The following is a 14,765-nucleotide window of genomic DNA, read 5'->3' as shown; positions in this document are numbered from 1 at the left end:
AAACTAGGCTAAACAATGAAATCCATCTGGGATACATTCAAACTAAAATTTTTAACAAAATTTATTAATGTCATCTAAGGCAATGCGTATATCACTCACATCACAGTTAGCTGTCATATGTTTGTTGTTGTTGTTTAGTTTGTTTTACAACTTTATTGCTGAAAAACCAATACAGATATGTTGTGGAATGTATTTTTCACTTTAGACAGTATAATCTGCAAAATATAAAATATTTTACCAAAATAAGAGGGATCATACAAAATGCATGTTATTTTTAATTTAGTACTGAACTGAATAAGATATTTCAATAAAAGACATTTACATATAGTCCACAAGAGAAAATAATAGTTCAATTTATAAAAACGACCCGTTCAAAAGTTTACATACACTTGATTCTTAATACTGTGATGATCCACAGCTGTGTTTTTTGTTTAGTGATAGTTGTTCATGAGTCCCTTGTTTGTCCTGAACAGTTAAACTGCCCGCTATTCTTCAGCAAAATCCTTCAGGTCCCACAAATTCTTTGTTTTTTTTTTAGCATTTATGTGAATTTGAATCCTTTCCAGCAATGACTGTATGATTTTGACATCCATCTTTTCACACTGAGGACAACTGAGGGACTCATATGCAGCTATTACAGAAGGTTCAAACACTCACTGATGCTTCAGAAGGAAAAATTATGCATTAAGAGCTGGGGGTGAAAACTTTTGAACAGAATGAAGATGTGTACGTTTTTCTTATTTTGCCTAAATATCAGATTTTTTTCATTTAGTACTGCCCTTCAGAAGCTACGGAAAATACTTACATGTTTCCCAGAAGACAAAGTTAAATTTAGCCTGATCTTTAAATTCAAAAAGTTTTTAACCCCCGGCTCTTAATGTAGTGTGTCTCCTTCTGCATCAGTGAGCACTTGAACCTTCTGTAATAGTTGCATATGAGTCTCTCAGTTGTCCTCAGTGTGAAAAGATGGATCTCAGGTCCTGAAGCATTTTTCTGAAGAACAGCGGGCAGTTTTATTGTTCACTATTACAGAAAACAAAAAAAACAGATCATTCAGGTAACAACACAGTATTAAGAATCAAGTATATGCAAACTTTCGAATGGGATCATTTTTATAAATTCAGCTATTATTGTCTCTTGTGGACTATATGTAAACATCTTTTATGTGAAATATCTTATTCTAAAAAATAACATGCATTTTGTATGTTATTAACATTTTGCAGATTCTGAAAGGTGTATGTGTGTAAACTTTAGACCTCAACTGTATATACTAACATCAAGATTCAAGTTTGTACATTGCCTTGTATGCTGAATCATTACATTTATTCAAGCAACAGATGTCTGAATCATTGCTGTCTGAATAACATGGAAACTGGTTTCTGGAAAGGTTTTCCCAGAGTTCAATGATTAGTCAAAAGAATTTTATCTAGTGACACATTTAATTGCACGCAACTCAAGCATATGACATTGCAGCCATAAAAGCTTGATTGTGACAAGCGAATTATGTCATGAAGTTGTACTTCAAGTTTAAGGGCGGAAACATGTGACCAAGCGTATTCAGCATAAAACAAGGAAGAATAAACCAGTTCTGATGTTAGTCATTTCCTCAACAGCCTATGAAATCACCTATAGAAATAATTTACGCACAGCCAAAAATGAATAATACATCCCTACAATCCAGATATTACTGTGTCATCAGTTTTTGTTTTAAAACCCACAAAATGAAATTGGCACGAAGTGACATGTAGTAGTATTACTCAAGGTGACTTGACATTTCAAACAGGATGAAAAGGTAAACAGTAGCACAGCCCACTAATAAAAGTGTTAATAATTGTCTATATGCATATGTACTTCTACAGACCATGAAGACATTAACACATCTATCCTAGCTTAGAGGTAAGATTTTATTATTCATTTAAATGCAATAGAAAACCTGTAACTGCCCTGATTATATGCTTAACAGGAACTCAGAGTGCTAATGAAGATTAATATTGACAGCTGAGGCTAGTTACTACATATTTAGGTTAGAGACACGAGCCAAAACCTGCTGCTTCTATTCTGTCATATAATGTCTGATCTAATACTCAGTGAGAATTTTTCAGTGAGACGAGGGATAAGCTAGTCAAGGGGCCCCATAGACTTCTATTGTGAGTGTTTTTCTATCAACACATTGTCTTTGCAAACTGAGGCATGTCACAGTGGTATTTAACCCGGATTATGCCTTTAAAGCAAAGATAATGAGACTGGGTGTGGAGGAACAGCTTGATATAAAACATGATTTATTTATATTTATTCTTTTAGCCTTTTATACAGGTTATTGTCTGTACAACAATATTTCAGCTTTGTGAACATCACACTGTGTTGATCTTTGACTAAAGGAGTGACTCAAGAAAGACTTACTTGAAGACATGGTAAGTTTAATTTGTTAATGGATAATTATATATTAACAAAAGAAGTACTATAGCACTATAGTTGCCTGCATAATTTTATATCCTGTGAGAACAAAACACATGGATGAAAAAAGCTCTTGATGTTTAAAGAAACACTAGTACATCTAATAAAAAAACAGCCATATTTATTTTTACATTGTCACATGCGTTCAATTTATTTTGTCATTATCTTTTTTTAGTCTCTCAATTGTTGGGTGCAACTGCAGCTTTAATGTTGTGCAGGCAGTAAAATGCTATTTATATTTAAAATGAAGTATAAATATGCTATTAAAACATTCAGTGCAGCAATACTCACCCCCCAAATTCTGTCTTTATTTAACCTGCAAATATTTCGGTACTTCTTCTTTAACATCACCCACTCTGGTTATAAAAGTCTGCTGTAGGCAGGACTCTGTTTTCAAAATATAATATGATTGGGCAGCAGGGGGCGTGGTTACACATATTGATGCTGAGTTATTTAAAAAAAAAAAAAAAAAAAATTTTAAAAATCACAGTGAACACAGGCTCAGAAATAATAACAGCAGCAAGATTTATTGCTAGAATGCAGAATGTTATTTCCTTGTTGGCGCTGAAACATGAAAATATAACTAAAACATAAGAAAATCTAAAAATGTATGTGTATTTATTCACACCACAAATTCAAACATATTATTAAACAATTTGTTCACCAGTGTTATTAAGAGAATACTAACATACACAGCCTTCAAAAATACTGCTATGTTGGTCCTCAAAGCCAAACTCATTTTTACATTCATGTTCAGTAACAACACACCAAAGGTAGCATGTGGTATGACAGTGTGAATGCTACTCATATAAAGTTACACAGTAGTCATTAAGTGTTTCTGAGTCTATATTTTGATTCACTTTCTAGAATCACATTTGTGTTACCAAAAATCTTCTTGTGATTAATAAACAACAAGGCAGGAGACTTAACCTGATGATCACAGCCAGAATTCACCAGTGACCAGCTAAAGGGATAGTTCACCCAAAATGAAAGTTCTGTCATCATTTGCTCACTTTCATGTGGTTCCAAACCTGCATGCCTTTCTTTCTTCTGTGGAACACAAAATAAGCCATTTGGCAAAATGTCTTGGTGTTTTTTCCTCAATGGGATTCACTGTTGTTTCGAACAATGACTGTCATTGTATAAACAATTTTTAGATTTGTTTTTCACAGAAAGTTCATACAAGGATATGAGAGTAAAAAAAAGATGACAGAATTTTTATTTTTTGGTGAACTACCCTTTTTAATAATGCTTGAGCTGTTCATTTTTACAAATCCAGTAAGTTTGGTATCTGGTTAGTAAGTCATACATGTCCAAACCAATGCCCTAGAAACCAGTTGCAGCAGTAATCGCTGAGAGAGTCTGTGTAGCCACGTTACGCAAGGCAAATGTGGGGACAGAGAGATCCATTAGGACGAAGAGCTGGTGTTGGGAATTTTGCAGGGCATAACACTTGCACTCATCTGTGACGAGGTAGCACTGCACAGGGACGTGGGTAAAGCCCTGAGAGAAATCCTCTGAGGTAGTTGAGGCTGACGAAACTGAGGTCTCCTGAGAGGTAAAATATCGAGTCACAGCAAATGTATAAAAGAGGCGGAGGAGCTCCAAGCGCCTGGCTGATGAGAGGAGAGGCGTAGCCTGCGAGGGAGCACCACTGCGCACACGAGGGCAGACGGTGACGGCACGTCGAGATTCACGGTTGATGAGCAGAAGAGCCTGGATGTCCCAGCGAAGGTTAACAGATGGGGGAAGAGTAGAGCGTTCGGCCTGCTCCAAACAGCTACGCAGGTTCTCCGCAAAAGTGGACCAAAAACGACCAATGAGCTCATTTTGTGCCTTGCACAAAGAGGGTTTGGGGCCACAGAGGATGCACACGTGAACCCCAGGAAGCAGTTGGAAACTGAGCAAGCGAATTGCGACTGTAGGACTTCCTTGGGGCAGGAAGACGGGGTAGTCACATGAAGATGCACCTGAAAGTGAATGCACCAAGACTGAGAGCACAACAACCTCCTGGGACGTTAGTCGAGACCACCACTTCTCCGTGGCCTGCGCCACGCGGCCATGCACCAGCAGGCAGCCAAATTCACTCTCTGCCGCTTGGGCGAAAGAGTCTAGGGCTTCCTGAAGCAAGCTGGAGTGGGAGGGAAGCAAACAGTCGGAACACTGCGTCAAATCTCCCATAAATCCCTGATCGTCATTGATGCGTTCCAAGAGCATGTCGATTAGGCGGTAGCAAGAGCGCAACTCCCGTTTTAGCCGTTCCACGTTGCGTACGTTCGCCAGCTCGTCCTGTCCCAGAACCAGGACCATACAGTTCCACACGTTCTCTAGCAGGCGGTGCAACTGTAGCTCACTGATGGCGGAGCCCCCGCCACCACTAACCGCAATGAGCATCAGGCTATCCTGAAAGACCCCCCAAACCACACGGCTCTCTTGATCCGTCTCACAGCTCGCTAACTGGGCCCCATGGCCGGCGCCAAACATATGAACACCATTCAGGGAGCCGATGATGGAAAAGGGAAGCTGCTTGGAGGAGCCTCGTGAGAACAGAGGGACCCCACTGGAGGCTGTGAGGCACAGCAGTTGGAGGGTTTCTGCTTGCAGCATAGTGAATGTAGACTGGGCTGGAAAGTGGCTCTAAACACCAATCAGTGATGGAGACATCTTATAAAGCCTTAAGGTGCACAAAAACAAAAGAAATAAACATATGAGAACCTCAATTGCAAAAGACACTACACTGACATGACACCTGTGAATGGTAAAATGGGGTAAGATGCCCCTCCTTAAGAACAATGTGCTTTTACTTATAAACTGTAACATCATGTTTAGATGTAAGTTTAGCATGTGTATTTTGATGCATCAGCCAACACGGTACTAAGGGAAACTGATAGAAACATTTGTTATTTTAGATGTCATAGCACAAAATGTAACATTATTTGTTTACATTTAATCATTTAGCAGGCGCTTTTATCCAAAGCGACTTGAAGGACAATGAGGACAATAGAAGGGTCATTCCATGTCAACTCAACAAAAGGTGAGTTGAGGCTCCATGTATCAATTTTTTGATTTTGCTAATATTTCTTCTGAAGAAAGATAGACATGTATAGTGATGAAACTGAAGAACAAATAATGTTGAAACTAGAAATTAATCTCATTTCCTTCTGTCAAGACAACCGCATTAAACTTTCCTGCCATAAATATTCTTTTTGCATAGCTTGTGTGTCTATAACTCAAGAAGTATTCGATTTATCACAATGTGACTTTAGATTCTAGTTGTTAAAACATTTTTTTTTTTGGAATCTTACTATTCATGGCCCTACATCATTCAGTCCCAGAGATATGGGGATCTCAGTGAGGCTCCATTTCCAGATTGTTGAATATCACTCATTTTCAATGATTGAAAACCAAATGTTGGTCACTTTGTATACAGCTGATACTTATTCTATTTAAAGAACAATGTCTAAAGAAGAAATAATGTTAAAATTAGAATTGTATCCTGTTTTCCTCTATCAAAACAACTGCATAGAACATGTCTGTCTGAGTGCTAAACGTGCACTGAAATGGTCAAGTTGAGACACATTACCTTGCTTTCTGTAGTCTATTCATAAGATTCTATATGTGAATCAGTTTTAGGTATATTTGGAAGAAGGGATGTACCAAGAGTTTAAACATGCAGTATTGTGTCATGATTTACCTCACCTGGATTAATTATTAGAATTTCTTTTCCTTTTTATTGTTGTAAAATATGAAGCATAGTCACAGATCAAGTAGTATCTACTACTAAAGGGTATCTACTGCTGATAGTACCTCAAACATTTAAGGTCTCTCACACTTGAAATAATTAACACTGGGTAATTCTGAACCCTAGTAAAATGGAATCCTGGGAAATCTTATTTCACATTTTACACTGTTCATACTTGACCTAGAGTTAAAAATTAATCCTGGTCATTCATAATCTGACGTGCAGTGTTGGGAAGGTTACTTTAGAAATATAATAGGTTACAGATTAAAAGTTACTCTATTTAAAATGTAATAAGTAGTGTAACTTTTCAATTACTTTCAATTACTGTGTAATGTAACTTATTACATTTGATTACTTTTCTAAATTTCTAATATTTTCAACTGTTTATAATTTTAAAACATTTAAACTAGACAGAATTAACCCTACAGTAGCACTCAACACTGATTACTGTCAGACTTTCAAAATCCTTTATCACTTGAATTAAGATTATAATAAGTAAGGGATACTATACCGCTTATTACACAACTGCCTTCCACAAAAGTAAATAGACACAAAACACTGATCTAAATCAAAATATCTGAACACAAAGCTTCCATGAAGAAATCAGTTGCTAGCAACTGAAGAGCCCAACTAAGTGAACACTGACCACTATAATGGTGATAAAATATTTTCTCCTTTAGTGATGCTGCTTATTAACACCAGGTGTTTTCAATAATGGTTAATCATCACTCAGTGAATCACTTAATTACCTCATTAACTTATTAACACCAGGTGTCTTCAATAATGGTCAATCATCACTCCATAAATCACTTAATTACCTCATTAACTTTAACACTACTTCAGTGTTCATTTTAACACTCTTTAGTATGGACTTAAATGAACTCAGAGTTCATTTAACATTGTGCTTACAATCCTGGGGTTCTCAACTCTGGCCCAAAAGATCCAATTTCCTACAGAGTTTAGCTCCAACCTTGATCAAACTCACCTGCCTTTTACTTTCTAGTGATCCTAAAGACCTTGATTAACTTGTTCAGATGTGCTTGATTAGGGTTAGAGCTGAACTCACGGGCCAGAGTAGAGAACCCCTTTTATTAAGAATTAAGAAACAGTACACATAATATTGAATTTAGTTTAATATTTAATTAGCTAACCAAACGCACAGCTTCCACCAAGAAAAACTATCAAGTGTATAGTGCCGACTTTAGCTGCCCGGATGAGTCTGTGTTATTAGCTTTTACCAGTTGTTATCTGGGAATAGCATACCTTGGAATGTTGGTTTTTGACCATTGTACATGGGTAGGATACTACGTTTGGACATGAAGCTGCACTGAGATCTCAATATCTCTGGGATTAAACCATAAGGGCCTTAAAAAAATTCCAAATAAAAAGTTTCTTAGGAACCAGAAGCTAAAATCATATTAAGATAACTTTAATATTTCTTGAGTTACAGGCACACACATTTACAAAATAATATTTTTTCTATATGCAATTGTTTTGATAGAGGGAAACAGGATACAATTCTTATTTTAACATTATTTCTTCTTCAGACATTATTTTTTAAATAAAATAAATATCAGCTGTATACATTACAAAGTGACCAACATTTGGTTTTCATCCACTGAAAATGGGTAATATTCAACAATCTGGACATGGAACCTCATTGGGCTTCCCATATCTCCATCACTGAATGATGTAGGGCCTTGAAAATGAAGATTCCCAAAGAAAAAAGTTTATTAAAACTAGAATCTAAAATCATATTGCGATATCTTTAACCGTTCTTGAGTTACAGGCACGCAAAATTTGGAAAAATAATATTTATGGCACTCAGACAGGAATGTTCAAAATTGAAAATTGAAACAGAATTAAGCGCACTAATGTTAGAGGGTCAAGTGTAGATGGAAGAGATGGCGTTTCTTGGAGATGACTAAAGATTCACCTGCTCAGAACGAGTTGGGCAGGTCATTCCACCAGGGAACAGTTAAAGTATAAGTCCACCCCCACCCACTCCTTTACAGAATGTACACTACCAGTCAAAAGTTTTTAAACAGTAAGTTTTTTAATGTTTTTTAAAGAAGTCTCTTTTGCTCAGCAAGCGTGCATTTAGTTGATCCAAAATAAAATAAAAGCATTAATATTGTGAAATGTTTTTACTATTTAAAATTTCTATTTGAATATACTTTAAAATGTAATTTATTCCTGTGATCAATGCTAAATTTTCAGCATCATTACTCCAGTCTTCAGTGTCACATGATCCTTCAAAATTATTATTATTATCAATATTTATAACAGCTGAGTACATTTTTTTAGGATTCTGAATAGAAAGATCCAAAGATCAGCATTTATCTAAAATGAAAAGCTTTTGTAACATTCTACACTATTCTACACTAATTTTTTTATAGAAATTAAAACTTTTATTTTGCAAGGATGCTTTAAATTGATCAAAAATGATGATAAAGACATTTATAATGTTACAAAAGACTTTTATTTCAGATAAATGCTGTTCTTCTGAACTTTTTATTCATCAAAGAAACCTGAAAAAAAAAATCTACTCAGTTGTTTTCAACATAATAATAATAATAATAATAATAATAATAATAATAATAATAATAATAATAATAATAATAAATGTTTTCTGAGCAGAAAATCAGAATGATTTCTGAAGGAAATGTGACTGTACTGATCATGTAATGCTGCTAATAAATTCAGCTTTGAAATAACAGGAATAAATTACATTTTAAAATATATTCAAATAGAAAACTCTTTTAAATAGTAAAAATATTTAAAAATTTTACTGTTTTGCTGTATTTTGGATCAAATAAATGCAGGCTTAGTGAGCAGAAGAGACTTTAAAAACATTAAAAATCTTACTGTTCAAAAACTTTTGATTGGTAGTGTATAAATTATTAATATTTATTATTAAGGTCTTATTATAATGCTTTTAAAATGGATATTAATGAATTATCTTTTTCTTTATTTTACATTTTTAAAATACTAAATCAACTGTCCTAATTTGTTTTGACAAAGCAGAATCCCAGTAAAAGAAATTTTGTTGAAAAGTAAATTTACTATATGACTTACATAAAGGATGATAAATATGTAGATAATTAATTGCCCAATCTGTCGTATTGGAAACATTATGTTTTGAATGACTACGTTCAATAAGCTTGCAGAATTGATTGGATATCAAATATTATGTACATCTGAAATATATATTTGACTCATGGAATTACTAAATATTAAGCCATGAAATCCAAAAACAAATTAAATAACAGTACTAGCTGCAAAATGAAATCGTCAATTAAATAAACTAAAAACCACAAATCCCCCATTAACATTAAAAAAAAAAAAAAAAAAAAAAAAAAAAAAAACATTTGGCTTTTGTCTCGGGGGCCCTTACTATAGCCTACTAACTGGATAAACTGGTCTTCATGCAAAGTTGGCATGCTAATGAGACTCATCTGCGTCAAAATGACATTTTCTCCACTGTGTTTTTCGTCACTCTCATTATGCAAACATTGAACAAACCTGCTAACGTTGATGCAAGCTGAAACATTCACAGACTGCTACTAATACGCCTTAGTTCGCAAAAGTTCATAAGTTTGACCAAAGATTTCACTCGCAGAATAAAGTCACTAATGGCTTTGCTAATAAGAAAAATAATTAATTAATTTTCTTGCCTGACTTTGCGAGTTGTAAACTTCACGTATCCACAGTAACATCTCTGACAACAGCAGTTCCGCTCTTCTTCGTAGCCAATGAAAGTAAAAGAGAACTGATGGCTCCACACCGCCACCTTCCGGAGACTACATATGCATGCAAGTACAGTGTATAAAAACCACCATGCTCTTGTTGAATTATTCAGCAACTGGGTCAACTGCAATTAAATGTTTATCAGTAATTTGTCTAACGTATATTTAACACTTTATTTTATATGATCAATCCTGAATCAATCAGTCTCACGTTAATATTAAATGATAGAACTTTAATATAAAAGTCAACACCCACTCATTTTTAACAATTCTTGTATATCATTAAGTCAAATCTGAAGTTTTTTTTATTATTATTAATAGGAACTAGCAAGAACTAACAATATAATGGCACATTTAATCACTGGCATGTTTAAAAATGTGAACAATTTTAATTAAATACACTGGTCTTTCTAAACATTTACAACTTGACAATAAAATGTGACTTTCTACAGAGTTCTTAGTATTGAGCAGAACTTATTCCACTCTGAAATTCACGCATTAGATAAGAACAACGTTACATTTAAAACACTCACGGCATTTGTTCATCATGCCACACAGCATAGTAAAAACAGTCCTCAAGTATTTTTAATGCCACTCATCTTTGTGTCTGGTGAATAAAATGCTTAATTCGTATCAGAATGATAAACATTCACACCTTGAAATGCAATCAACTCTGTATTGACTCTCATTGTGTGACATACAATTGGCAAGTCAAATGTAAATCACTGAATATCTTTGAGTGATGCTGCTGTCTTTGGCATTGCTTATCCATCTGAACAAGCCAATGAAAGTGATTAATCATTTAAACAGTGTAGAGATCATGACAGTATGTAATCAATCACAGTCCTGGACGTAACTCCATTTTTCCTCAACTTCACAGACAATAGTCAGCAAACTTCTGCTGAGTACATAGTTCCTTGTTTTCAGTCCTTTTACGCCAGTATAAACAGTTTAAAAATGGTTGGTTTTATGTAGCCTACTAGATTGCACTCTTATGCCTTTACTGTTTTCGGGTATTTCATTCTACCAGCCTCTTTATTGGTAGATACAGTTGAGGTCAAAAGTTTACATACACCTCGCAGAATCCACAAAATGTTAAGTATTTTACCAAAATAAGAGGGATCATACAAAATGCATTAAAAAAAAAAAATTTTTTTTTTTTTTTTTAGTACTGACCTCAATAAGATATTTCACATAAGAGATGTTTACATGTAGTCCACAAGAGAAAATAATAGTTGAATTTATAAAAATGACCACATTCAAAAGTTTACATATGCTTGTCCTGAACAATTAAGCTGAATGCTATTCTTCAGAATTTAACTTATTTTGTCTTCTGGGAAACATGTCGGCATCTTCTGTAGCTTCTGAACGGCGGTATGAAATGAAAAAAAAAGAAAAATGTACGCATCTTCATTCTGTTCAAAAGTTTTCACCCCCTGCATAATGCATCGTTTTTCCTTGAACCTTCTGTAATAGTTGCATATGAGTCCCTCAGTTGTCCTCAGTGTGAAAAGATGGATCTCAAAATCAAACAGCCATTGTTGGAAAGGTTTCAAATACACAAAAATGCTGAAAAAAAACAAAGAATTTGTGGAACTCTAAGGATTTTACTGAAGAACAGCAGGCAATTTAACTGTTCAGGACAAACAAGGGACTCATGAACAACTATCACTAAAAGCTGAACAGCTGTGGATCATTCAGGTAACAACACAGTATTAAGGATCAAGTGTATGTAAACTTTTGAACAGGGTAATTTTCATAAATTCAACTTATTTTCTCTTGTGGACCAGATGTAAATGTCTTTTTTAATGTGAAATATCTTATTCAAGCCAGTACTAAAAAAACAAAACAAAAAAAAATGCATGCATTTCTCTCTTACTTAGGTAAAATAATTTACATTTGCAGATTCTGCGAGGTGTATGTAAACTTTTCACCTCAACTCTATAATCAATCTATACTTCTGCTTGTAGTTTTAATGTGTAGTTAACATCTCAGATAACTGCTGGTTACATTACAATCATTTTAGATTGTTGTAAGATTGTTGATGTAAAAAAAAATAAATAAAAAAAAATAAAAAATGAACAGAACAGAGCCAAAACACATTGCATGCAGTTTTTAAACATTTTATTTTAGTCCAGCTCTCTGTTCCTGTTCCTCTTTACTCCATCATGCTTTCACAGCAGTATACAGTATATAACATCATCAGTTCTGAAAAAAGCTGAATTGCTAAGCCTTATTCTATTATGGTAAACAGTACCACAACAACAAGAATATGTGCCAGAGAACTAAATTATTCAGGTTGAAGTTCCATATTCTAGAAGGAAAGAGGCAGATATTAAATTACAAAGAAAACAAGTAACAGAAACCACACTTTTTACATTTGTGATTTAAATTGGCTGACTGGTTTTTCATTCGTAATACTTTATCCTGTGCAAACTACAAAATGGCTGTTTTGGGGGTCCATAAAGCAAACAAAAAGACATCAAATAATTTCTGCACAATTATTTCAGGAATGAACGAGAAGTCAGGAATTGCAAATCACATCACAGCTTGTGACAGCTCAAGATTTTTACATTACATCAAGGTAGATTGACAGAAAAGAACATTACAATTGATCGGAATGCAATTTTATGGCTTTTTGATTTTTCTTCATTAACAAGGCACCAGAGAGGAATGACAGAATTGTTGCACCTCATAGAAGATGAATCGATAAAATCAGCAAAAAGCCTTTAAGAGAAGTTCCTTGGCAAAGTCGCAGTATGTGGAACTGGCAAGGAGTGGATACTTTTGACATTATTGGTCCTCTTTACATGCCCATTCGAATGCTCTGAATGATCTGGAATATTGCTGAGGAGGAGAAAAAAAAACAAAACAGAGTGATATTACAGATGGCTGGCATTCCAGTCTTTGGAAAAGCTGAGGAGGAAGAATATTGAAAAGCTAAACTTGGAGAAATCAAGGCTTAACATAAATGCCAGCTTCAATATAAAAGGAATATAATGGCCCATTGTGCTATCAGATATTTACGTTTCTTCACTCTTCTGTGATCATCTCTAACGGAGTAAACTTTATGCTTTTTGGATCGAATCAGATTGCAAAAAAGATTGCAAAATCATCCACGGCACAAAAGTTAGGGCAAGCAAACAAAGAGCAAGATGACCAGAAACATGCACGAATATGCAATTTGTTCAAAGCAAACAGCTTCTCAAAGGCAACAGGTAAAACTCTACATGAGAGCTGGCAGGAACCCAGAAGTCTTGGCCAGATCATGTGCCACATCAAATCCGAATGGAGCGGTTTATGACGTTGACAAAAAGACTACATCTTTTAAGCGATGTCTCAAAATCCATTACTCTTCCTGGGAGTACTTATGAAGTTGTTGGCAATGTACTTCAATGCTGTTTTGAGAATAGTAACACCTGCAGATCCACGTGTCGTGCCCAGTGATAATAAGCAGATAAAGTCATGTTATCAGTCCAGCCTTGTCCATGTAAATAGTGTGCATTATTATCTCGGCCTTCACTACAGTGCAAGGTTTCACAGTGTGCCAAGCTTAGTCTACCTACCTTGGACTAAACAAAACGTGCAACATATGCTAGTGTAAAATAAAATACTATTTCATTTAATGTGTTTATTGTGTGATATAAGATATGATAGATCACTTGTTAATCTTTTGTATTGGTAAGTTACTCACCTGAGCCACAGACAACAAAGATGAAGAGCGCCAAGAGCCACGGTCCCACCGAAACTTTATCATCACTGACGTTTCTCTGCGTGAATTTACATTTAAATCAGTTAGAATCGTTTTTAGCTGTCATTTAATTGTAGTGCAGTGAGATTTAGCAATGAAAGCATATATACACTGCAGTATTAAGAGCCACTATTTCAGTGCAGAAACAATAATTGCTAATATGAATAATACCTTTCAAATAAGTTCAGTTAATATATTACATTCACTTAATTTCACTTTCTATCGTGACACTACTGTGTATCATGAAGAGTTGTCATACCGACGATTTGACGTTGCCTCTCTGGGTGATGTTTTTGCTGTGTTTCTCGTTGGCCATACGAATCCTCTGTTTGGCGACCATCGTTACAAATGCTGGTGGGTTTTAAAAGTGAGCTGGAGACCGTCACAAATATGACGAACACAAACTAGTGAGGATGAAGAGAAAACTACGTCGATTTTTGTCTACGTACTCAGAATGTAAGCTCCGCCCACACCGGAAGATCGTAGATGGACTGATGCTCAGATCGGACCACCCAGCTTTTTGAAAAACTCTGATAATAAACGTCAACACGACATTTGCTAAATTTACTTTTTAAGATTTTTTTTTCCATTGCATTACATGTCAAATAATGGATATGTGGTTCAAAAGAGCCAGTAGTGTACGTTATTTCTGCAAATTATTGAAAGAAGTTTTAAATTGGATCTTTCAATTAATCGTTTGGATTGCGAAAACTATTTTCACGATTCCGACTGTTACTATTCATTAACTAAACTGGCATATATGGATTTATAATAAGCGTGATTACGTAAGGAAATTGTTTATTATTATTATTAATGCTATATACGACTTAACAAAACAGAACAACGACAACAAAAATACACATAAAAAATACACAATACGTTTATATATTATATATTGTATTATACATTTTGTACATTATGTATTATATTATACATTTTTTTTCTGCCCATCAAAGACAAAACGTAGGAATTATAGTCTACTAAAAAGTGACAGTAGTGGGTTCTTACACAAGCATTTGATTAACAATGTACTGAATACAAGAATTTGAGTTATGATTAAAAAAAAAAA

At 34.7% G+C, this 14,765-nt stretch overlaps 2 protein-coding genes across 4 annotated transcripts; both read right to left on the bottom strand.

Moving 5' to 3' along the window:
* Positions 1-2,941: 2,941 nt before the first annotated feature.
* Positions 2,942-10,075, bottom strand: fuz (fuzzy planar cell polarity protein). 3 transcript variants are annotated; one of them, XM_051126983.1, is made up of 2 exons: positions 9,874-10,075; positions 2,942-5,128 (listed from the first exon to the last, which is right to left on the bottom strand). In XM_051126983.1, exon 2 carries the CDS (start codon positions 5,059-5,061, stop codon positions 3,781-3,783), a length of 1,281 nt encoding a protein of 426 aa, XP_050982940.1. In that variant the 5' UTR covers positions 5,062-5,128; positions 9,874-10,075; the 3' UTR covers positions 2,942-3,780. The 3 variants fall into 3 exon arrangements, with proteins under 3 accessions (XP_050982940.1, XP_050982944.1, XP_050982946.1); XM_051126987.1 differs by having other exon boundaries at positions 9,879-10,075; XM_051126989.1 differs by lacking the exon at positions 9,874-10,075 and adding an exon at positions 9,722-9,863.
* A 1,977-nt stretch (positions 10,076-12,052) lies between these two features.
* On the bottom strand, positions 12,053-14,149 carry zgc:92744 (uncharacterized protein LOC436846 homolog). The gene is made up of 3 exons (XM_051127006.1): positions 13,956-14,149; positions 13,640-13,715; positions 12,053-12,792 (listed from the first exon to the last, which is right to left on the bottom strand). The coding sequence occupies exons 1-3, from the start codon at positions 14,034-14,036 to the stop codon at positions 12,752-12,754; spliced, it is 198 nt and encodes a 65-aa protein (XP_050982963.1). The 5' UTR covers positions 14,037-14,149; the 3' UTR covers positions 12,053-12,751.
* Between the last annotated feature and the right edge of the window lie 616 nt (positions 14,150-14,765).

Source organism: Labeo rohita, chromosome 2 (assembly GCF_022985175.1).
Source record: "Labeo rohita strain BAU-BD-2019 chromosome 2, IGBB_LRoh.1.0, whole genome shotgun sequence".
In the NCBI taxonomy this organism is placed as follows: Eukaryota; Metazoa; Chordata; class Actinopteri; order Cypriniformes; family Cyprinidae; genus Labeo; species Labeo rohita.
This window is presented reverse-complemented; position numbering and strand designations above follow the sequence as displayed.